At 36.7% G+C, this 25,578-nt stretch overlaps 1 protein-coding gene across 1 annotated transcript in view; it reads left to right on the forward strand.

Annotated features, from left to right (window-relative positions):
- Nucleotides 1–2,375: 2,375 nt before the first annotated feature.
- TTC21B (tetratricopeptide repeat domain 21B) overlaps nt 2,376–25,578 on the forward strand; it is a 77,108-nt gene continuing 53,905 nt past the window's right edge. The window contains exons 1-11 of the mRNA XM_080797956.1: nt 2,376–2,498; nt 5,792–5,921; nt 6,012–6,122; nt 9,641–9,807; nt 12,363–12,485; nt 15,431–15,588; nt 20,577–20,661; nt 21,851–21,949; nt 23,922–24,114; nt 24,571–24,668; nt 25,044–25,244. Of these exons, the coding sequence (XP_080654082.1) occupies nt 2,478–2,498; nt 5,792–5,921; nt 6,012–6,122; nt 9,641–9,807; nt 12,363–12,485; nt 15,431–15,588; nt 20,577–20,661; nt 21,851–21,949; nt 23,922–24,114; nt 24,571–24,668; nt 25,044–25,244 (1,386 nt within the window). The 5' untranslated portion in view covers nt 2,376–2,477. The remainder of the gene's footprint in view (nt 2,499–5,791; nt 5,922–6,011; nt 6,123–9,640; nt 9,808–12,362; nt 12,486–15,430; nt 15,589–20,576; nt 20,662–21,850; nt 21,950–23,921; nt 24,115–24,570; nt 24,669–25,043; nt 25,245–25,578) is intronic.

Raw genomic sequence — 25,578 nt, forward strand, 5'->3', positions numbered from 1 at the left:
TTTCCATGTATGTCAAGTGTCGGGTTTCTTTGGTAAATAAGGAAATTAAGACTCGGGAAATTACTTCTTCCGAAATCACAAAAGTGAACAGACAAGAGCTCTACCTTACGTCTGAGAAACCCTATTCTTGCTACTATCCCATGCAATCCATCCAGTTATGGTGATTCTGAAGACTTCCTACAGAATGAGATTTAAGATGAACTCTGAAGAAAGAGTAGATTTTCTCAAAGGGAGAAAGAGCTCAGAGTAGGGGAAGGCATTCCCAGAAGAAAGAATGGTTGTTCCATTTGCCTGGAATAAAGGCTCTGGGAGGGATAAAACAGGTTTGAAAAGACAATGAGTTGAAGGGTCTTAGATGCCACACTGAAATGTTGGTAGACAAAGTGAGCCAATAATAATGTTTGAATTGAGGAATACATTCCTTAGTGTTTCAGAGAAGATACTTTTTCCCGGCCTGGGATCCAAAAGAAACTTCTTACCTTATGCAGAGTTGCCAGGAGTGTCAAAGCAAATTCCCAAAGTAGATTTAATCCAATGGACACTCATGGAGTGCCAGGCATGGTGTTTTGTGTTAAATAATTTAAACTTAGAACAAAATTCAATAAAGGAAATTCTGTAAAGGGTTAAATTAATATGATCCTAGCACGCAATCGCTTCTCTGCCTTTTGGCTAAGATCAAGTGTGTTCCAAGCATGTAGCCTTCCAATGGTCTGACAGTCGAAGTTTAGACTTCAAAATTCTCAGAAAGGTGGCTGGACTACCTGTTCCTTTAACCACATCGTTGGTATTTTCTTTCAGATGAACTTTTCACTTCAAACCAAAACTAAAAAGTTCAAGATTATATACTTTGATGAGCACCATGGCTTGTGGTATTTTCTGCTGCATACCAAGCGCAGATTATGCCACATGCTTTGAAAATCAGACCATCACCACAACTATTTATCTTGACTATGTATATGGAAAACAAAAAAATAATCCTCATGAAACAGTATGTGCCTTTTTGGGTGGATCACTCTTTAAAAGGAAACCAGTGAAAAATATTACCTAGCCTTGAAGTCTGGGAAAGCAACCACTTTTTCTTTCTAAGTTGTCATTAGCTAACCTATTAGCACGGAAAAAAACTAACATTCATTGCCTCTTCAACAATTTATTTATTTATTTATTTTAGATTTATTTATTTAAGTGAGAAACAGAGCAGGAGTGAGCACGAGGGGGATGGGGAGAGGGAGAGATTATCTGAAGCAGACTCTGCATTGAGTAGCAGCTGGACGCTGGCCTGCATCTCACCACCCTGAGATCATGACCTGAGCCCACGCTCAAGAGTCGGCAGCTCAACCAATAGAGCCACCTAGGCACCCCTCCTCCTCAACAAATTTAAAATTTGATTATAATAACTTCCAAATATATCAACTAAAATAATTAACAATGGGATGGAAATTTGAAATCTACAAAGAACACTTAAACCTCAAATCTTTACAACTATTTTTAAAGTACCATGAAGCAGAAATAGGAATTCTCTAACTTCATTATATTTCAGTTTAATTCTCTGACCTCAAGAAATCTATGAGCAGCTGACAGAGTTGCCTAATGGGTGCAAACATGAAAGTTCGTATAGGAATTAATTCTTTTCTTAAATAAGTTCTACACCCAAGGTGGGCCTAGAACTCAGGACCGAGAGACCAAGCGTCACATGCTCTACGACTGAGCCATCGGGGTGCCCTATGTACAGGAATTAATTTTGTCAACTTAAAATCCTGGCGGGGGGGAATGCTTCTATCATTATCAGAGCTCGTAGAAAACAAGGACTAATTTAATGCGCATTCGAACAACAAACATCGGATTGCAACAATGCCTGTCGAGAGCTCAAGAAGCTTATCACCTTCCTGTTAAGAACTGCGACTTCTCTGCGCCACCTTGCGGCGATAATCCAACTACTACACGTAGAAGTTAAAGGCTTTTCTCTGCACTGGTCAGACCTCCAAACAGCCGCATTGCGGGAACCGGCCTCTACACAACCGGGCAGAAAAGGGTGTCTTTTTTTGTAGCCAGCGATGGGAAACACTGTTCTTTTTCCTACTTCCTCCCCTATTTCCTTTATTCCTTCATTCTAAATCCTCGGACCCGCCCACCCGCTGTCCTTCCAGGGCCGTTCCCCCGTCTCAAACCCCTTCGCCTTCTGCACCATTGGTCGCTCCTCCTCTCCCTCCCGCCCCCCGCAGCCCTTGTCGGGGGTCCTCGCAGCACCAACTCCTCCTCAGCACCTCCTCCCCGCAAATCCCTGCGTTGAGAGCCCGCCCCCTGCGGCCGGCAGCCAATGGCAGCGCGGCCCCACCCACCCCGCCCCTCCTGCCGCGTCCCAGAGCGCGAGCGGGGTTGGGGTTTGGGCCTGGCCTGCGGGACCCTGAGCCCCTGGCGCTTCCGCAGGCCTGCGGCGGGCGTTCGTCCTGGAGGTTCTGCGACCCAGCCCCGTGGGAACCATGGATTCGCAGGGGCTGAAGGTGAGCGGGCTGCGGGCTTGGACTCGAGCCGCCTTTGCGGGTGGCGTGGGACCTGGGGAGGGGCAGAATTAACGAGGGCGTCGTTACCCTGCTGTGCTTTTGCTGCCCCCATTCGCCAGCTGCCCCAGCGTGGCGTGTGGGCCTGTAGCTGCATCACCTGGGCCCCCTCCGTGGGCCCTGCTTTGAAATCTTGTGGTCTAGCCAGGCTGCTAGGGAATTGCCGTTAGGGGGCTTGTCCCACCCGGTGTGTGGTTACTTTTACTTTGTATCCCGTGGGCTCAGAAAGCTTGGTCAACGAGTAACACTTACTGTGCCTCCCGGTGCGATATTTAAGGACTTAATGAAGCAAACTAGTGTCGGTAAACCGGTTGGACAGAAAGGGGCGCGTAAAGATTACATGAAAACAAAGACACAGGCTTGGAAATGGAAGAGTGTTCTGGGGTGATGGTCTTCTTTATCTGTCAGTGATTCATCTGTGAAGCAAATGTTGTATGAGGGACCCCTTAAGAAATGATGATTTAAAAACAGGGACAGGAGGCTTGAAAATTAGAAGTTTCTTTGTAGGAAGATAGACTTCTCCATTTGTTCACTGATTGACTCGTTCAGTGTGTTGATGGAGGGCTCACTGTATGTCCACCAGAAGCTGGAGATAGTGATGAGCAGAACTGAACAAATAAACAACAATTATCGACATATTTTTTGAATGCAGGCTATATTGCTGCACTATTCTAAGCCCTGAAGATAATATATGCCCTTTGATATTAAAACTAAGAAAACTTCTCCCGGTCTTGGAGCTTACATTTGAGTAGGGGGAATCAGACAGGTAGTAAAATGTTAGGTGGTGATAAGTGGGTGAAGGACAATTTGTTTTCATCACTTTAATTTATCCTTTCCTCTGCCACCCAGATGAACTCTTCAATAAAAACAGTTTCATGCTAAATAGAGTTATGTTGATTCCTCATCACTTAGATTGGAGGAGCAAATCCAAGTCCTTAATATGAGGCCCTACTAGACCCTACCTTTCTCTCCAACCTCCTCGTCCTATAATCGGTGTCTTAAGACTCTAAAACAGGGAATGGGAAACTTTTCCTATAAAGAGTCAAATAGTATATTATCTTGGGTTTTTCAGGCCATAGTGTCTCCGTCCTCTAATCTGCCATTGTAGCTTGAACACAATCATAGACATACTTAAACAAATGAGCACGACCCTGTTCCAATAAAACTTTATTCATGGACACTAAATTTTGAATTTCTTAAAATTTTCACATTATGAGTAATTTTTTTTTCTTTTTTTCCCCCCTCAACCATTTGAGAATGTACAAACCATTCTTGGTTTGCTGACCATACGAGGAGAGGTAGTAGACCGTAGTTTGCCAATCCCTGTTCTACAGTATAGAATGACATTCAGTCCTCTCCATGCCCCCATCCTTGTGTATCACTGCTGATTTCTTATGTCTGTTGTTGCCGTTCCCCTGCCTGGCTAAGTCCTCTGCCTTCCTCAAGGATCTCAAAAGGGAAATAGGGAGAATGTGTATGAGTGGAGGGAGAGTGAGGAGTTCACAAATCAGGAGGCACTTCTGAAGTCCTCCTGGAGGCTCTTTCCCTTAATTTTATTCTTCCATCCTCCAACACCCCAACCTCTTTCTTTGACATCCCTAAAGCACTTTATAAACTCTTGCTTGCTTTGTATTTGTTAGTCTTTAGATTCTAGTCTCAGTTTCAGGAGAATTTAAACTTTTCTGGGTCAGGAACCATATCTTACTCATCTTCACATTCACAGCATCTAGCCCAGTGCCTGGCACTAGTAGGCAGTAAACGTTTGTTGGACTGAACAAACCAAGGAGTGGTAAGGTATGGAGAGTAGGAAGTAGACTAGAGAAACAGAAGAGCCTTCCTGACTGGTTAGAATCACGGGGATTGGACAAACTGGAAGGAAGGATGAAATGACTTGATTTCAGACTTGGGTAGCAGGGGCAAATGGAGAGATGAACCTTGAGGTTGGATGAGAGGTTTTGACTGAATACTATGTTTTTTACTTAATCAGTATATGGGTTCAGAGGAACTTACTTTTTTTTTGGAGCTTTACAGTATGATGTCATAATTAATCCTCACAATGATCTGTAAATAATTAACAGCATTTTACAAATGAGCAAACTAAGGTGCTGTAAGATGGACCAGAAATTTAAAAACAGCTCTTTTCACCTTTAAATCCGTGTCCTTTTTATGATACCTTTCAGGAGAGTTGTTTAGGTGCCTAAATGCTGAACAGAAATCCTCAGTTGTGGCAAACTAAGAGGTCATCTGCGATCTTAAGGAAGGGCACTGGAGCAAATCTGCACTTCACTGAAGTGTGTTGTTAACTGCAAGGAGGGAAGCTGAGTAAAAGTTACAGAGAATGTTTGCGTAACTGCTGTAGAGAAGCATGTGGACTGTAGCCTCCAGAAACAACAGACTGTAAAAAAGCAGTGTAGACACTCATATTTTAGTCCTGTCACTTGGTGCTTCATCCTTATTTCTCAACCTTGCTGTACCAGCTGCAGTCAGAGGAGGTGAGGATGGGATGGCCCACATTTGTTAATGGAGGTGAATCTGGCTTCCCTCTCTGATTAGGTTAGCAACTAAGGCTTAGTTATGATCCTGAGAAAAAGGTGTTACGTATAGACGCAATTAATCAGAACTTAGTATCCCCTGGTATTAGTTTTCTGCCATGTAAATCTAAATAACACAATTTTGAAAAGAGCTTAAAGATAGTTTATTTCCATTAAAAAACAGTTTGGGTCATCTGTTCTTTGTTCTTACAGTTATTTGTTATGGAACTCAGAAAACAAGACAACATTTGACAATGAATTTCTGAATTCACTTTGTCCTTACTATGTAGTGCTATAACAACAAAATAGAAGCAAGATTTTTTAAAAAAGAATCCTAAGGTCTGGCAATGGAAGGCTCTTAGTATTCCTGTTTTTTGTCTGTTCCCATTTTCTAAAACCTTTAGGAAGATGTGGACAAAGGCAAGAGGTGCAAGCAGCCCAATTTCAGTATGTTAACAAATAATTTAGAAAAAAAAGACTGAAATTATTAGGAAACGTTGAGTTTTTTCAAAAATTTTGTGTTCATTGTGTCTTGCATTCCTTACTGTTAAGTGCTAGCCTTTAACAATATTTTCAGGAACTTGAAAGAAAAAAAATCACATTATCTAATTTTAGATTATTCAAGATTTTAGATTAATATGTGTTTCTTATGGCATTTCAAAACAGCAAAGTCTCTTTTAACATTTAGTTCTTATTTCCTTTTAGACTTTGATTAATTACTATTGTCAAGAGAAATATTTCCATCATGTGTTGCTTATTGCCAGTGAAGGAGTTAAGAGGTATGGCAATGACCCGGTGTTCAGGTTTTATCATGCCTATGGTACATTAATGGAAGGTACGTGCTAATTATTAAACCTGTTCCATACATTTTAGATTTTTGTTTTGTACTATGAACAGTTTTTCACGTTATAATTTTGATTTTCAGGTAAAACTCAAGAAGCTCTTCGCGAATTTGAGGCGATTAAAAATAAACAAGATGTATCACTTTGTTCTCTAATTGCACTGATATATGCCCATAAAATGAGTCCTAATCCAGGTATAGTATTTAAGTATAATGCTTAGGACAATTTTTTCTACTCAATTCATTTTGATTTTCCTCAATTAACTTTGCACTTAGTCTGATAATACTGTATTATAATTTTCTGTAGATACTATTTTACCAGTTTTTTTTAATCTTCCTGACAAGGTTACAGATTTATCAAGTACAAGAAATATGTGTCTTATATCCCTTTCATATTCCTTTATCTTACGGCAAAAGTTTCATTAATATATAGGGATCATTGAATTCATATCAAGTTGAATGTATGTTAGCAATTATTGAGCAAAGGACAGCCCAAAAGAGGTATATACAGAAATTGCTCTGCAGCAGCCTGCTTTATAGCTTGTTATGTGCAAATCTATAGCTACATGCAATTTCTCTCTTCCACTGTATCTTAAGCTTCTTAGAGGCCTGTACACGTCCCCACAAGGGAGGTTGCTAGCTCTTAAAAGATATTCAGTAACTTCTTATCCAGTAGTAGGTTAGGAAGTATAAGTACATAATAAAGAGAACTTTATGCATAAACCAGCAATTAAAATTGTGTGAACTGTGGCTCTTAATGGCGGAAGCAGAATATCATAATTATAGATAATAAAGAGGAAATAGTATTGCATTCTTTTATATACATTTACTAACAGCCAATAGCATTATGAATATAGATCGTGTTTTAGATAAATAGACAATCATCAGATGTCACAATTTTTTTTTTAATACTAGAAATTTTTTTTTCCTGAGCAAAGTATCACGTATATCCTTCACATACACTTGCACAGATCAACAAAAAGTTATTTAAAACATTAATATGTTTAACAGGTAAACAAATCTAATGACTAGGTGCTTACTTTCTGCAAGGGACTATGTCAGGTATAGTTAGAGAATACCAAAGAATTGTAAAAAGTGATCCATGACATCAAGTTTATAGTCTAGTGAAGAAAAGAAAATGTAAAACCCACAAAGGTTAAGTGCTAATGTTACTATTAAATTAAATTATGAGAAAACAAATGATTCCATAATTAACTGAAAACGGTATATACTATTAATCCATAGAAGAAGGCTGTGAAGGTTTTGTGGAGATAGGGCCATAATCTGGTCTTTGAAGAACAAGTAGGATTTGAATATAAGGCATATTTGTCAGACAGGCTAAATCGATGGGCAAAAATGTGGAAGTTGTTCAGGGTTAGGTTCTTGTATGGATGGGTCTCTGTGATCCAGCAGGATTGTGTTTAGGTGGAGCAGAGAATTGGCATAAAGAGATAAAGTCAGTAAATCTAAAAAAAAAAAAAAAAATACAAAATATTTTCCTCTTAGAATCGAGTTTTCGTTTAATTGGTTATTCTCAAGGGCGTTGGTTCTTTGGGGAAATTCCCAATATTCCCAAGAATATTGGAAATATTTCCAAGACACTAAAAAGATGGAGGCAGGAATACTGTTTAGAAACACCCGAGCACTGACTCTACTTTATACCGTAGATGATTGTGAGTGGGCATAAGCTCAGGAGGGACCAGATGTCCATCAGTATTGCCTAGGAAGGGCCTAGATTGTTCGTGTCCTTTCTTCCTAAATGCTGACATAATCCCTGATTATGCATTAAGAACTTGAGCTGATAGGGGCACCTGGGTGGCTCAGTGGGTTAAAGCCTCTGCCTTCAGCTCAGGTCATGATCCCAGGGTCCTGGATGGAGCCCCACGTCTGTGCTCTCTGCTCAGCGGGGAGCCTGCTTCCTCCTCTCTCTCTGCCTGCCTTTCTGCCTACCTGTGATCTCTCTCTGTCAAATAAATAAATAAAATCTTTAAAAAAAAAAAAAAAGAACTTGAGCTGATATCTGGTAAGAGTCAGCTTTGTGCAGATGGTGTCACAGCTAACAAATGCCCCACTTGGGACTTGGTGGACATCTGGAAGGAAAGTACAAATCCTGCCCCTGCCCTGATGAATTCTTGTTCTGTATCATGACTACTTAATGAAAACTTACAAAGGGGTTCATGTATGTTCGAGGGTCTTGTTGCCAAGCAATCTGTAGCCTTCCATAAACAGTTTTGTGAACTCATAAAGTGGTTCCACATGTAAGTTTACAGTGTTACAGAGACAAAAGGAAGAGGTATTACTGTTTTCTGGATGATCATTTCCAGAAAGGTAGTTGGTTAGAATCACAGCTTTCAATTTTGACATTTCTTATAACTTATTGAATAGCTGATCCATATTCTGATTCAGTTCAGGGTTTGGAGCTAATTGATATTGCTGTCCTAAGCACACACGTGATAGATTTAATGGTTAGAGATATTAGAGATAGACCATCTTTTTAAGGGAGCAGTCAAGCATTCGGTATTAAACCGTGTAAATAATAGTAATTATGTTACCTTTTACTGGCCTATGACAACATCCAAGAATGTTTACATATTCTAGAATTAGATTAGGGAGTTGGGTAATTTGAGTACTATTCTTGGATTTGCCCCTAGTATTTTTAGAATCATTGCTAATTTTTCTAAGTCTTATTTAAAAAATTTCCATATTTAGCCTTTAGATCTTGAGAATGACATAAATTATAGAACTGTAGTGTATGTCACAGGGGTCATTAACCACACATGCCTGCTGAGTATTGAAATGTATCTAGTTGGAGAAACTGAATTTTAAATTGAATTCTAATTAAATATAAATTTTAAACTGATGCTTGATTCAGTTATTGGAAAAGTTATGTTTGGCACCTGGGTGGCTCAGTGGGTTAAGCCTCTGCCTTCGGCTCAGGTCATGATCCCAGGGTCCTGGAATTGAGTCCCGAATCAGGCTCCCTGCTCGGTGGGTGGCCTGCTTCTCTCTCTCTCCCTCTCTTCCTGCCTCTCTGCCTACTTGTGATCTCACTCTGTCAAATAAATAAATAAAATCTTAAAAAAAAAAAAAAAAAAGTTATGTTTGAAACAGTGAATATATGAATCTGCTGTTTTCAGCTATAAATTATATGGAATCTACATACAAACCAAGTCTTTTTTTAATTAAAGATTTTTTAATTTATTTCAGAGAGAGAGAGCAAGAAGCAGAGGGCAGGCAGAGGGAGAAGCGGCCTTCTGAGCAGAGTACCTGACATAGGGCTCAATCTTAGGACCCTGAGATCATAGCCTGAGCCGAAGGCAGATGCTTAACAGACTAAGCCAGCCACGCACTTCAAATCAAGTATTTTTAAAGAAAATTTAGCATCGTAATTGAGATATACTTTCTAATGACATATATCAGATTTTAAAAATTTAATAAGAACGAAAGTGTCTCCATTTCATGTCAGTTTTGTGTTGGAATAAAAACTCAGATCTATTAGGTTAAAGGTTATTGAATCAGTTGTATTTGTTTCTTTTTAACTTCTTTGATGTGGCTACTAGGAAATTTTAAATTACAAATATGGCTTATATTTTATTTCTATTAGACAGTGGTGCTACAGAGAGAAGTACTATATTCTGTGCTCTGTTAATTGACCCATTATGAATACTTGATCTAGAATCTAATTTTCATTTAATGCCTTTTTCCCGTCCTAGATAGAGAAGCTATTCTGGAATCGGATGCCAGAGTGAAGGAGCAGCGTAGAGGAGCGGGGCCGGAAGCTTTATACCACGCAGGCTTATTTCTATGGCATATTGGCCGTCATGACAAGGCGAGAGAATATATTGACAGAATGATCAAAATGTCAAATGGCAGTAAAGAGGTAGCTGGGTTTCTTATTTTGAAATAGATGCACTACTAAAAGAAGTTTATATTTTCAGTAGTATTCTTTGTTACTCGATTCTCATTTTATAAATAGCAGCTTTATTTCAATATTTTATTATTTTGTAAAATTTTGGTTGTCTAAGGTTGTTTGTTTTTATTCTGTTTATCCATGAAAAGATCTCTCCCTGGTTCCTTTCCTCCCTTCTTTCCTTATCTCTGTCCTTTCCTCTCACTCCCCTCTTGAACTCTACATCCAAGGCACTGATACTTGCACTAAGAATACAAAGATCAGGAATAAACTTTATTTACATGGGTGGTTCAGTCTAGTGGTGTCATAGAGCAGATACCCAACTAATATTATGAGAACTTTTGTAAGTGGTATGAGAGACATGTGATGAAAGTATAAAATAATAATTAACGGTTATTGCTCACTTACTTTGTGCTCAGCACTAGTCTAAGGATTTAAGGGGAGATCACATCTATAAATGTTAGGAGAATGAGGAACAATTTCTTGAAGGCTGTAGCATTTGAGCTGAAACCTGAAAGATGGATACAGTTTCCAAATGCAAAGGTGATAGAAAAGGGAAGCAGATACTCCCAAGGTGGGAAATAATAAGTGGAAATAAGAAAAACAAGGAGACTTATTGGTTCTGGGTACAGTGAGAAGCTCCCATTTGACAGAAACACGGGGTGCATAGATAAAGAGGCTGGAAGAAAAGCTTTGGGAAGTGGGTTGGGACAAAGTGAAGGGCCTTGACAGCTAGGTGCACATATTTATATCTAATTTGATAGGCACAGAGAGGTCATTGAGATTTTTAATCGTGGCAGTGGTATTATTAGAGTGCAAATTCATAAGACTGATTTATTGTTGGTTTATAGGATGAACTGGCCTGGGGAGATACTAGAGTGCAGCCCCCAAAATGGTGGTACGTGCTTTCTGGCAGAAGGTTTTGAGGGCCTACACTAAAATATTGTACTGTGGGTATGACTTTGAAAATTATTAAATATCCGCAAGAGCAGTCAACTGTATAAATGGCAGGGCAAGATTTTGAGGTGTCAGATGTCAAGGATTTCTCTCTGAGGTCTTAAACCTGGATAGTTCATGGGGCGCCTGGGTGGCTCAGTGGGTTAAAGCCTCTGCCTTCGGCTCGGGTCATGGTCCCAGGGTCCTGGGATCGAGTCCTGCATCGGGCTCTCTGCTCAGCGGGGAGCCTGCTTCCTCCTCTCTCTCTGCCTGCCTCTCTGCCTACTTGTGATCTCTCTCTCTCTCTCTCTGTCAAATAAATAAATAAAATCTTTAAAAACAAACAAACAAACAAAAAACCTGGATAGTTCAGAGACCAATTAACATGAACAGAGAATGTTGGGATGAGAAGATAATCTTGGGGGGAGTAATATATTTGGATCCAGACATGCTGTATCTCCATCTCAGGTGGAACAGTGAGATGGGGTTAGTAGATGAGCTTTTAGAAAAAGAAAAGTTTAAAAGAGGTATTGGACTAGAAAAAAGGCTGGGAATCGTCCACACAGAGGTAATAGTTGAAATGATTCAAATACAGACAATGATCTGGTGAGTAGAAACAGCCTTTTTTTAGGGGCACCCGGATACTCAATCAGTTAAACCTCTCCCTTTGGGTCAGTTCACAATCCTGTGGTCCTGGGATCCAGCCCTGCATCTGGTTCCCTACCTAGGAAGGAGCCTGCTCTCTGTCTCCCTTTGCCCCCAACCCCACTTCTGTGCACACACACATGCTCTCTCTCTCAAATAAATAAAATCTTCAAAAAAAAAAAAAAAGAGAGAAATAGCATTGTTTTAATATTCATATCTGTCTTTTCAAGTGAAATACAGGGAGGTAAATATACTCTTAAAGATTTATAAATTTATGAGTAAACCTAGAAATTTTTTGATAGAAGAACAGATTTCACAATGTTTTTGGCCACTGAAAAGTAAAGTAACCTATATCCATCTTCTTTCTAAACCTATAAACCTTATAACCGACTGACTCACTGGCATTTCTGAAAGTAAACATCCATGACTTCTTGAGTCTGATTTCTGAGGCCATTTATCCCTTCATTTAAAACTCACTGGACTGGTCACAAGGATTAAAATAGATGCCACATTATCTTAATTTTTAATATGTATCAAGCAAGACTCTTCTGTTCTTCCATCTTGGTTTACTTGGTCTGTTTGTCCAAAAAAAATTCTTGTTTGTGTGTTGAATTACATGTTTAACAATTATTATTAATAACTTAGTAGCAAAATTCTGGGTAAGAATATTGATTATTTAGGATTAGTGGAGTATTTGGCAAGTTAATGTTGGTATTGAATACGTTGTAACCTTAAGGGCTGAAATACATAACAGTTCCAAGACTCTAGGCTGGAAAGTGTTTGAAAACAGTTTTGCTGAGCACTGTTTTAATTATTCATAACATTTTTTGGCAGAGTGATTTCTTGTTACTAATCACAAAAAAGGACGTTAGGTTACTTCTTTCATCAACATTTATTTTGCTACCAATAAAATGGAAGTATGATTAGAATTTTTCATTCTACAGGGACAGGTTTTGAAAGCATGGCTTGATATCACAAGAGGAAAAGAACCTTATACTAAAAAAGCACTGAGATATTTTGAAGAGGGATTACAAGATGGAAATGATATTTTTGCTCTGCTGGGTAAGGTGAGTTTGAGTTGGGGTAAATAAATCATGTTTTAAAATTTATTCATAATCTGTTTGAAACCCAACAAAACCGAGTAGCTCAAAAAAGGTACTACTTGTCGTGTTACTTTTATCAGGTCTCAAATATAGGAGGTACTTGGGTTTTATTTGTATAGGACAGTGAACAACAAACTAGAGAAATGTATTCCTTACCAAATTCCTGAATCTTGATTGGTTTTAATTGTTGTTGGTGTAGTTCCTATATTATCTACCCCCTAAACATTTGTAGTTTGCCTAATACGTGCAAGGCATCACTGTAGAATCTAGGGATACCCTGAAGCAAAATAAAACTACTTGCTTTTATGGGGCTTATACTTTATTGTTGGAGTCAGACAATAAAATAAATAAGAAAATTATGTAGTGTATTAGAAGGTGATAAGTGCAATGGAAAAATAAATCAGATAAAGGAGGAGATGTAGAGTTGGTTTATGAATTTGTAGGTTTAAATGATGTGGTCAGAGAAAGTGACAGTTGAGCTGACACTTACACAGGAGGTGAGAGTTGAAGCTCTGTGGGCTCCAGTGGGAAACCATCACAAATAGAGGGGATAACAAGTTGAAATACCTTAAGGCATGTTCAGGGCATTGCTGGGAGGCCAGGAGATGGAAGTGGAATGAGCAAAGTGGAGGTTAGAAATGGAGGCTAGAGGAAAAGAAGCTGGGTGTGGGTACAGGTGGGCGTGGGGTGAATGAGGAAAGGTAGGACTGATTGTATAAAGCCATTGGCTTTTTAAAAAAATTATTTTTATTAACATATAATGCATTATTTGCCCCAGGAGTACAGGTCTGTGAATTATCAGACTTTTCATTTGAACCAGATAGATAGGCAGCCAATGGAAAAGAGAAACAACATGACCTGATTTACATTGTGAGGGATGAGCAGTTAATTGGCAGAGTCATTAGAAATCATTGGCAGGTAGAAATATATAATTCGGGCCCTTTCTTCAGTTCCATTGATGCCTTTAGAATGTCTTAAAATTTTTCAAATTTTTTAAATTTAACAACAGGAAATTAAATTTTTATGGTAGGAAAGCAGCTTGTTAGATAAGTAGTAATTTGGGGGGATAAAAAAGAGGATTATTAATGTTTTGGCTGTTAATAACCCTCATCACTCTTGTCAATTTCTGTGGCTTTTGAGGTTGTTCAGATACACGCCTCTGGTACATCTAGTATTCCAGCTGGTTGGAGTCAAGTTTTATCTAATGGCACTGCTAGAGGAATTGAGTATTTATCACGTTTTTAAAAAGTTTTTCTTGGGGGTGCCTGGGTGGCTCAGTGGGCTAAAGCCTCTGCTTTTGGCTCAGGTAATGATCCCAGGGTCCTGGGATCGAGCCCCGCATCAAGTTCTCTGCTTCCTCCTCTCTCTGCCTGCCTCTCTGCCTACTTGTGATCTCTGTCTGTCGAATAAATTAAAAAAAAAAAGTTTTTCTTGATCATTTTTCTTCCTCCTTATTCCTTAAAGAAAACTAGTTGATAATTTCCTCAGGTGGGGCTATTTCAGGTGCTAATATGGTTTAGGAGGGATTTACCTTTTTCCTCCAATACTTAAGATTGGTTTAAAATCTTTTTCTGATACAAACCATCCCAGTTATGTATTTATTTTTCAATTAATTCGATAGAGGATGTTTGCATTAGCCTAATTCCACCTTGGAATGATGTGAACCAAATACATAGCAAATTTAGTTTCATTTAATATGTTTGTGACGTCATATGAGAGGTGATGGTCTAAGGGAGTAATATATGTGTGGTCTTTTAACATGCTTTTCTTTTTTTACATTACTAGCTATTTAGGCAGATTTTAAAGATCATGTAATTTGAAAAAAAATTCTCTGCATTAATCTTTCTCAGCTTTCAGAGATTTTAATAATTTATCTTGACATAATGGCATTTTTGGATGGTTCTCAGACTTTCTTTTAATTATATAGGAATATAATTATATGGGAATATACATGAAAATATAATCTCAAACCAATTTTAGGATTATATTGCATCTTTTGAGATTGGATGCTCATTTTGAACTGAGATATTCCAGGACTAAATATATTCCAGAACTAAATTTCAGGACTAAATAGATCTCGGAGCAAATTTTTAAAAAAATCTGATATGTGATAAATATGCCTCATATCTTTTCTTAAACCACTAACTCTATAGCTTTATTTTTTCTGACCATAAAATTAATACATAGACATTGTAAAAAATACAATTCAGAAATATCTGAATTAAGAATAAATATCACCATTAGAGATAACCAGTTAAACTATTATATTGTAAATGATATCTCTTCATGTCAGTAAATACAGATCTACAAATCCACATAACCACCTAAAATTTGATTAAATGAATAGGCTATAATTTAATCCTGTATGGACATTTTGGTTATTTTTATTTTTTCCATTATATCTATTATAAATTTGCCATAAATATAATCTACATTGTTTTGTGGCCTTACTCAATTATTTCCTTAAGATACTTCCTAGAATTGAAAATGTTGAGCTAGAAGGAGTTGTTTGAACTTTATTTTGCTTATTTTTTAAAGTCTTATCTTCTTTAGCCTGAAAGTATTTTTTTTTTAGATATAAAAATCTCCTTATTTTAGATGGTATTTGCAAATGTCCTGGAAATATTTTATTCTAAAAGGTAATTTTTCTATTCTAGTTATTTAAATTAGGGTTTTATAACAAAGTCATTTACATAAAATAGTTTTAATGTTCTGTGATGTTTTAAAATTTTTGTTAAAAATTTGTTTTGTATTTCTCATTATTAAATAACTGTTCCTTACAGAAAAGTCAGAAAACAAAAATACAGAAAAATGTTAAATAGTAGTATTCTGCCTCTTCCAGGATAGCTGTTGTGAGAACCTCAGTATTAATGATCACAGTTTTGATGTCACTTTTTTTCTCCCATTAGGCACAATGCCTTGAGATGCGCCAGAATTATTCAGGTGCTCTGGATACTGTGAACCAGATAATAGTAAACTTTCCAAGTTTCCTTCCTGCTTTTGTAAAGAAAATGAAACTACAACTTGCCTTACAGGATTGGGACCAGACCGTTGAAACAGCACAGAGGTTAAGTAAAAAAAGATAATGCAAGTAGCTTTGGATCTGGTTATAATTTCCAGAAAAAAAAAATCTGTATTTTTTTTATCATATTTTAAATTTGATTTTTTCAAACAATATGGAATTGAAGAACTTAACTTTGCATTGTTTTTAAAAACTGAATTTATTGATTTACATAAACGTCTGAATAGCTGTCCTAAGACACTCTTCAATGGAAATGTCCCTGCCCTTGTGAAGCTCATATTCAGACGAGATTGGGCGCGTTCAGGGTGGTATGGCCATAGACGTGAAGCTCATATTCAAATGAGAGGAACCATGTAATAAGCAGAACAAATAAGAAGTTATGTAGTATGTTAGAGAGTTATAAGTGCTATGGAAAAAAGATAAAGCTGGGAAGTGAAATAGGGAGTGTGGGGAGGGGTTCCATTTTATGCGATGGCAGCGAGCAGCTGGCATTTGAACTAAGGGAGCAAGCCATGCTTACTTCCATGCCATGGAAGAAGACTTTGCAGAAAGAAGGATAAACAAATGTAAAAACCTTGAGGCAAAAGTTTGTGTGATGTTTTTAAGGAGTGGGAGGGGATAAAATGAATGGACAGTGAAGTCAGAGTAGAAGGATGGGGCCAGGAGAGCCAGGTTCTGGAAGGTCTTGGTCATCTTAAGGATTTGGATTTTTCTTCTGAAGAGTGAAGTCATTGGCGGATTCCTTTTCTTCCTCCGCCTCTCCTCATTTTCCTTTTTTCTCCCTCCACCTGCTTCCCGCTACTCCCACCTCTTTTTTTTGATGTGTAAGTTAAAGAACCCGTCTTTTATCCTGGAGGTTTTCCATAACAATTTTATTATTGCATGCCATATACTGTATAACTTGTTGCTATCCTCTGAATTTCCTATAAATTGGTACTGGATATAGAGGCTTGGTTAGATTCGTGTTCAATTTTTTATTTTCTATTTTTTTTACAATTACTAGTAAGTGGTGATGTGTTCTTTCATCAAAGGGACATAATCTTCACTTGTCTTTTTGTGGTCTTAGCACAATATATACTTTTTAAGAGTAGTGGGGGGAAGGGCAGAGATAGAGAATTCTAAGCAGCCTCCAATACCCAGTGTGGGGCTTAATCTCATAGGCCTGAGACTATGACCTCAGCCAAAATCAAGAATTAGACACTTAACTAAGCCACCCAGGCACCCTATTAGCAGAAATTTGTGCTCAGTACATGGGTGCTGTAGGATTAATGTGGTTTTATCATTCTTTCTTCATTTCTTAGCTGGAGTACTATTAAAAGAAAAAAAAAAACGATTCTAACTTACTGGTGGTTATCTGATGTTAAAATTCATTTAAGAAAAATTGGATAAATGCTTGAGTCTTTTATTTCTGGGTTTCAAAAAACCAAAAAAAGGTTTAAAATTCCCTGGCGTCTTACAGAGGTGACTGATTAATAGTTTGGATTTGTTTATATGACATGGATTAAATTTGTATGTTTCTAACCATTTTGGTTATTATACTTGCTCAAATTGTCTCATCTTTGACTTTTAGTAGCCTCTTCAAGTTAGTTCTCAGGTCCTTTTCATATGAACCTAGCAGTCTTTGATTGTTTCCTTGCTATTTGGTATAGAGCAAGATATACTAGGGCCATTTTGTGTATTTACTGCACCAAACAGGTATTAGTCATTGTGCAATGCAATCTAACCCTTTTGGTGGGAAATGATATTTGAAGGCCACAATTTGGGCATTAATAACTCTTTGATGTTTATATTTTTCTAGATTTCTGGGCACTGTGTGTAAGGAGGTAAAGGGAGTATCAATATAATATATAAAAAATATATTTGGGGGGATGTGTGTAAAAAATAGACTTGTTAAATAGTTTTTAAACTTGATATTTATTTTTTTTAAAGATTTATTTTAGGGGCACCTGGGTGGCTCAGTGGGTTAAAGCCTCTGCCTTCGGCTCAGGTCATGATCCCAGGGTCCTGGGATCAAGTCCCGCATCGGGCTCTCTGCTCGGCAGGGAGCCTTCTTCCCTTCCCCTCTCTCTGCCTGCCTCTCTGCCTACTTGTGATCTCTATCAAATAAATAGATAAAATCTTTAAAAAAAAATAAAGATTTATTTTAGAGAGAGAGAGAGAGTACGCGCACATGGTGGGAGGGGCAGAGGGTGAGGGAGAGAGAAAATCAAGCAGACTCAGTGCTGAGTGTGGAGCCCAATGCAGGGCTTGATGTCACAGCCCTGAGATCACTACCTGAGCTGAAACCAAGAGTTGGACACTTAACCAGCTGTGCCACCCGGATACCCATACATTAGATTTTTCTTTAACTTAGTATTTTATGGATGTTCTATTATATCCATTCACACAGGTACACATAATTCTTTTTTAACAATGAAAACATCTATAAAGTAAACATACAGATAGTTTATATTTTCCCATAGGTAGACATTTAGGCCTACACACACACACACACACACACACACACACACACACACACACACACACACACACACACACACACACACACCCCCCCCCCCCCCCCCGTTTATACATGTAAAGTATATTTCTGGAGGATGGTTTCCCAAATGAGGGATTACTGAGTTAAAGGGAACCGTATTTGTTAGGGTAGGCTAAGCTCCTATAAAAAAATAGTTCTAAACACATAATAGGGGCACCTGGGTGGCTCAGCGGGTTAAAGCCTCTGCCTTCAGCTCAGGTCATGATCCCAGGGTCCTGTGATCGAGCCCCTCATCGGGCTCTCTGTTCCGCAGGGAGCCAGCTTCCTCTCTCTCTCTCTGCCTGCCTCTCTGTTTACTTGTGATCTCTGTCAAATAAATAAATAAAATATTAAAAAAATAAATAAATAAACACATAATGGAATTTTTCTTCTGATACGTAACTATTTTGAGTGTGTATAAATCCCGATCAGGCCACCTTCCTCCACACCATGATTAAGGGACCTAATCCCTTTCTGTCTTGCAACTCCGCCTTGTCCTAAAACCTCATGACATTGGTATCCAGCTGGTACAAAGGTAAAGAGGGTGGAGGAGTCATTCCACTTTTCTTAAAAGCCCAGGTCTAGAAGCGGCATACGTTGCCTTGTGTCCAAAGGGCCACCTCTGGTGGCAAAGGTGGCAGGAAATGTAAGCTAGCTGTGTGCCCAAGCAAGTGAAGAGAGAGTGGATTTGAGGGGACAGATTGCAGTCTCTTCCTCACATATGCATGTTTGAAATTCGGGAAGACACCACCAAATTGTTCTCCTAAGAATTTATACTAATTTATACTCCCATCAGTAGTCGAATGGATGCCCCCTCCTCCATCCTTAACCAATTCTGGCTGTTATCAGTGCGGTATTTTTTTGTTTTTGTTTTTGACAATCTGATAGAATAAAAATGGTAGAATCTGGTAGAATAAAACCTTATTTTTATTTTCATTTCTTCAATTATGTTGAGATTGAGTATCTTTTTAATAGTAAAAGCTGACTTTCCCCCTGTATACTGACTGGTCTTTTTTAAATATATATTTTAGGTCAAATTCTTCATCGTGTTTCTTTTTCGATAGTTTTCCTGGCTCTTCTTCTGCAGTTGACTGTCAGAATTAACTTACCAAGTTAAAAAAAAAAAAAAGAAACCTTACAAGATTTTTGTTTGAATTACATTAAATCTATAGATTATTTGGGAGAAAAACTTTTTTAACCAAAAATGTTTATTATCATGTATCATTAGAGCATATAGGACCATAGCAAACAACTACAGATCTCAGGGCATATGACTATAAGCACTCATTTCTTGCTTTGGTAGGGGTCCTCTGACCTGGACCAAGCTTGCCTGGTGTTCTGCTTCCAATTTTAAATCCAGCTGGCTGGGTGTGGCACCTCACTGCAGTTTGGTCTCTGGTCAGCTCTAAGGGTGTTCTCTGGGCTCAAGCCAGAGAGCAGCAGCTATCCAGAGGAAACTCTTCTTGTGGAGATAGCAGAGATGTGTGAGAACAGGCAGAAATATTTAATGCCTCCGAAACTTTGGGGGTGGTACACTGCCACTCCTATTCACATTCCATTGACCAATATAAGGAAAATGTCCAAATCCATAGCTAAGAAGCAGTAAAGTACATGTCAGCATTTATATGAGGAACTGCTCACTTTCATGGCAGAAAGCTTATATTAATGGAAGGTGGGAAGATTGAGGCTATTAATTCAATATGCCATACCATTCATGATAAGAAACCTAGTGTGTTAGTTACCCCATTTGTTCAGTTTCTTTTTCAAATGTCCTTGAGTAAAGTTTAGGAATTTATATAGCTTTTGCATGTTTTTTACTAAGTTTTTTGGGAAAGGGGAGTTGTTCCTTTTACTAATAGGGTATTTTTCCATATTTTTTTCTGATTTGTTTTCTTCACATAGGAATCTGTTTTAATGTTGTGAATTACATTAATAGATTTTAAAATGTTTAACCCATCTTTTCATTCCTGAAAGTCTTGCAATAATAAATCTTCCTGGTCAAGGTGAATTCTTCTTCTTCTTTTTTTCTTTTTCTTTTTCTTTTTCTTTCTTTTTTTTTTTTTTTGAGAGGGCGAGGGTGTCGGGAGGAGGGAGAGAGAGAGTTATAGACAGGCTCCACACTCCACACGGAGCCCGATGTGGGGCTGCATCTCACTGCCCTGAGATCATGACCTAAGCCGAAATCAAGAGTCGGACACTTAACCGGCTGAGCCATCCATTCTTTTAATACACTGTTGGATATGGTTAATACTTTATTTAGGATTACCAAAGGATTTAAAGAGACCGATACAATCTATTCATATCTTTTTTAAACATATTAAAGATTAAGATTCAGAGATTATTTTTTAGCTTAAATAATGAGGTTGATAATTTTCATAAAGGGTATATTATTTTACTAATTAAAATTATTATTTAGACAGTGAAATAGTCAGACCAGCAAACTGCCGTTTCAGACCCTCAGATAAGAGAGAGCACATTAAGTCTATTTCAACATTATGTGGAATGTTTTTTGCAGGTTAATGCTTCAAGATAATCAAAATGTGGAAGCGCTAAGAATCCTGGCTCTTTACTATTTGTGTAGGGAGGGGGACATAGAGAAGGTAAGTTGTATTGTACTAGTTAAGTTTCCTGTAGTAAAAAATACATAGTTACATACACATATGCCCATACGTTAGAGCCTTGAAGAGCCCTTTCAGAATGTATGCCATGGTAATTTTTACTTGAATTCTAGAAATATACTTTAACACAGTGACGAGCTTCTTAAATCAACTAATAAAGCAAAAATATCAGATAGTTAAAATACCTTGAAAATTCCTTGAATCAATTACATTATATGTGGTTTTCTACATAAAACTCCCATGCATGATTAATGTAACTGGTAATGATAGGTAAGGAAGAATATATATGCAAAATGTAGTCCTTAGTTTTTTTTTTTTTTTTTTTAGTTTAACTGAGTTTGTGTAATTTAAATGGGCTTAGGATGACATCCCATTGGACCTTATAATACGATTCATGTTTCTGTAGTAATGAGCACATTGATTAGGTACTAGGCTATGGAATGCCAAAATCCAGTTTGAAGCAAAGAGTATTATAAAATAGTATTATATAGTATATTGTATAGTAGTAGATTTGAATTGTGTTTAGTCTGGTTAGATTGTTAAATGTGACAGCAACTAGTAAGTTCTTCAGTAAATACCAGGGGAATTTTACTAGGGGCAGCTCTTCAGTAAATTTTCCAAGCATTGAAATAACTTACAGCATGTTAATTTTTCTATTCCAGAGAGTATTTTAAATATAATCCAGACTATATAGGTAATAAAAAATCTGATCTCATATAATATTAATGTTTATAATTTTATTATCCATATCTCATGTGTGTCATGAACTAATTGTTGAAGAGGGAGCTGGGCATATATAATTAGTTGAATATTATGGGTTATCTTTACCCACCAAGAGGTTTCCATTTAAAAACAGATATTTTAAAAACACACTTGATTTATTTTATTTTATTTTATTTTTTTTAAAGATTTATTTATTTAAGTAATTTCTATACCCAATGTGGGACTCAAACTCATGACACAAGATCAAGAGTCACATGCTTGATCTTGTGACTGAGCCAGCCAGGGACCCCTAAAAAACACATTTTAAATCTCAGTTCTTTATTCATAATTCTTGAGCTCTTTAAAAGAACCTTTAATACATTTCACAACATAGATTTTATCAGTGTATATGTCATGTATTCTTTTTTTCTTAGTTTATTTTAAAATTATCCTGATACTTTTGTTTCAGGCTGCCACCAAGCTGGAAAACTTAGAGAATGCATTGGATGCCATGGAACCCCAGAATGCTCAACTTTTTTATAAGATCACAGTAGCCTTCAGCAGAACTGTAAGAGTGCCTGCTGTGCAGCAGAGCTTTGTTATCTGTGGGTAGGAATAGTAAATGAGTCACAAAGGTTGAGGCATCAGAGAGTATATGGCCTAGAATGAAAATAACGTACATGTGTAAGTATGTGATACATTCTTAAGAAAGGCAGTTCAGAGGAGATATGATTTCTAATCATAAGAAAATATCATGGAGGCTTCATGGAAGTGGGAAAGGATAGGGAAGTGGGAAATTCCAAAGGAAGTGGGGAGCCATTTATTAATTGGAGCATAGGATTTATAACTAGGGTTATTCTTTATTTTGTTTTTTTGAAATTGCAGGTTTCAAACTTGAACAACACAGGTTTGAACTGTGTGAGTCCACTGACTGCAGATGTATTCAATCAATACAATATTGTATTTTCCTTATTATTTTCTTTTCTCTAACTTTATTGTAAGAATATGGAACATAGAAAATATGCATTTATAGACTGTGTTTAGGTTATCAGGAAGGCGTGGTCAGTAGTAGGCTATTAACAGTTAAGTGTTTAGGAAGTCAAAAATTATATGCAGATTTTCAACTGTGTGGTGTGAGAGAGGCAGCGGAGAGCGTGGGTGACAGCACCCTCACCCCTGTGTTATTCAAGGGTCATTTGTATTTGAAAAACAGTCCTAACATGGGTAAGAGACAATTTTGGTGTGGGAAATGGCTGGGATCTTTTTTTTTAAATTTTTATTAACATATAATGTGTTATTTGCACGAGGGGGTACAGATCTATGAATCATCAGGCTTACACACTTCACAGCACTCACCATATTAATGTAATAGTAAAGAAATGTTTTCATTACAACATCCAGTAGGTGCCTGGGTGCCTTAGTGGGTTAAAGCCACTGCCTTCAGCTCAGGTCATGATCCCAGCGTCCTGGGATCGAGCCCCGCATCGGGCTCTCTGCTCAGCAAGGGAGCCTGCTTCCTCCCTTCTCTCTCTGCCTGCCTCTCTGCCTACTTGTGATCTGTCTGTCAAATAAATAAATAAAAATCTTTAAAGAAGATAATCAGAAATGGAATAGAAAAATACTGCAGAATCTCAAAATCAGTACAAGGACTGAGAGCATTGAAAAGGTCTTAATTAAACTAGGGAAAAAATAAGGAAAATGATATATACAAGCAGGTGAAATACTAGATATAAAATTGAAAGAAAAAATCAAGGATCGTAATTATTAAATGACACGAGGAAACTGAATTCTTTTTTTTAAAAACAGATTGTCAGATTGTGTGAAATTTAAAGGGAAAAAATCTGCTATTAACAAAAGTTTGAGTTAAGGAAGATATTTACCTTTTTTAATTTACTTTATTGCCAGATAATTTATTTTCATTAGTTTTTAAATAAGCTTACAAAAATTTAAGCAGTTTAGTATTTTTCTCTTAAAAGTTATTATGTTAGAACGTTGCATACTTATTTTAGCAGAGTTGCCATTTCTCGAAATATTTTTGAACCTTTTTTCACAAAGATTCTAATGAGTAATCTTTTAAAATATTCACCCTGGTGGCATACCTCAACTTAGGGGGAAAGCAAATCCTTAAACAATCATGAGACAGTTAAAAAACTTTGAAAAGTAGAAAAAGTTCTAAAAGGTATTCTTGTACAGCAACATCATTAGAGTATACTTTTCAAGAAGCCATTGTTTAAAATAGCTCATTAGGATTTTAAGTTCTGCTTGGATATAAACTCTTGCTGTGCTGTCTTGATAGTAAATAGAGAAGTCATATTTTTCTTTGATTATTACTTTTTATCATTCAGTTTCTGTGAAGTACAAATACTTTGTATCTTTTTATTCTATTTATATGAAGTTTTATTTTTCTTTGATTATTAAATACTCTTTTAAAATTCTACTTCTATGAAGTACAAATGATTTGTATCTTTAGGAAAAAATAATTCTCTCACCTGAGTAGAAGTGTTTGACTTTCTAGTCTGAAATTTCTTTTTTCTTTTTAGTGTGGGCGAAGTCAACTCATTCTTCAAAAAATTCAGACGTTACTAGAAAAAGCTTTTAGTTTAACCCCTCAGCAATCAGAATTTGCTACAGAACTTGGATACCAGATGATTTTACAAGGAAAAGTTAAAGAGGCACTGAAGTGGTATAAAACCGCCATGACACTTGATGAAACTAGTGTCCCTGCACTAATTGGTAGGACCGCTCTTTCTAAATGTTCCTCAGATAGATGCAAGTCATGAATTCCTTTTAATACCTGCTGTGAAAGAAGAAAAAAATGTGTGTTATGGTTTTCTAAAATTAAACTGTCCTCCATTATCCACAGTAGGAAAAAAAACAGGAATCTTTAAATGAAGTTTTTATTTCTTAAGTAATATCTTGAGAGAACATATTTTTATGAGGTAGTTCCTATAAATTCTGAATTTCTTAGTAACTGATTTTATTTGGGTACAGAACTGCCCATTTTATTTTAAATCTGAAGTAGTATTGCTTTAATGTCTTATATTTTCTTATAATTTATTAATAAATTAATGTTAATTTATTAATACTTTATTATGGAGGGAAAATATTTTATTAATGTTTGTGTTAGCTTGATGTGTACATTGCCTGAATTGATGTGGACTTGGACTGTTTCGTTGTGTTTGGTTTTAGGATTTATCCGATGTCAGTTAATTGAAGGGCAGTTACAGGATGCAGACCAGCAGCTAGAATTCCTTAGGGAAATTCAGCAGTCTATTGGAAAATCTGCGGTAAAGTGTTTTATTTTATCAGATGGTAGATCCTAAATACTGTTTATAAATTACAAGATTTTAAATTTTAGTAATAGTAGTGACTTTATAAATACTGTTTATAAATTACAAGATTTTAAATTTTAGTAATAGTAGTAATGTATATAAAATTAATATACATTAATTTTAATATATAATTGCATTTACGAACTTACCTCCACACAGGATTAGACTTTAAATATTCTTGTATAAGATTCTAAAAGTTTGTCCAAGCTAATACTGAAATTTGAACAAATAATGCACATAAATAGTACTTTATAAACATTTAAAATCTAAATGGAAATAAATGGCTTCACAACTGAATGGGATAATTAATGACGACTGCTTAATTTCTAGGAACTAACCTATTTACATGCAATTCTTGCTATGAAGAAAAATAAACGACAAGAAGAAGTTATTAATTTGTTAAATGATGTTCTGGACACTCATTTTTCACAGTTAGAAGATTTACCACTTGGCATACAGTATTTTGAGAACTTAAATCCTGATTTCTTGCTAGAAATTATTACAGAATATCTGAATTTTTGTCCAATGCAGGTAAGTAATTCTTTCTGGGCCTTATTTTCAACGAAAACATTTTCAACATCACTTACATGATGTTTTATAAAATGTACTAATAAATTGTCCTTCACATGTTAGATTAGATCAGCATCTTACAGTGGTAGTATTTGTATCTATATTAGTCGAAATAGTTTTTATATCAGAATATTTATACCAATTACTGCTATCAAATAATAAATGTATTGGTTTACAGATATTCACTTAGAGTTGATAAAATTGTAAAATCTTCAGTTTAGAAGTATTATTAGAAGTCATTTAATTCAGACATGCATGTAATACTTGAATCTACTCCACAGGAACCACGTTAAGT

This window comes from Martes martes (genome assembly GCF_963455335.1).
Source record: "Martes martes genome assembly, chromosome: 3".
NCBI lineage: Eukaryota > Metazoa > Chordata > Mammalia > Carnivora > Mustelidae > Martes > Martes martes.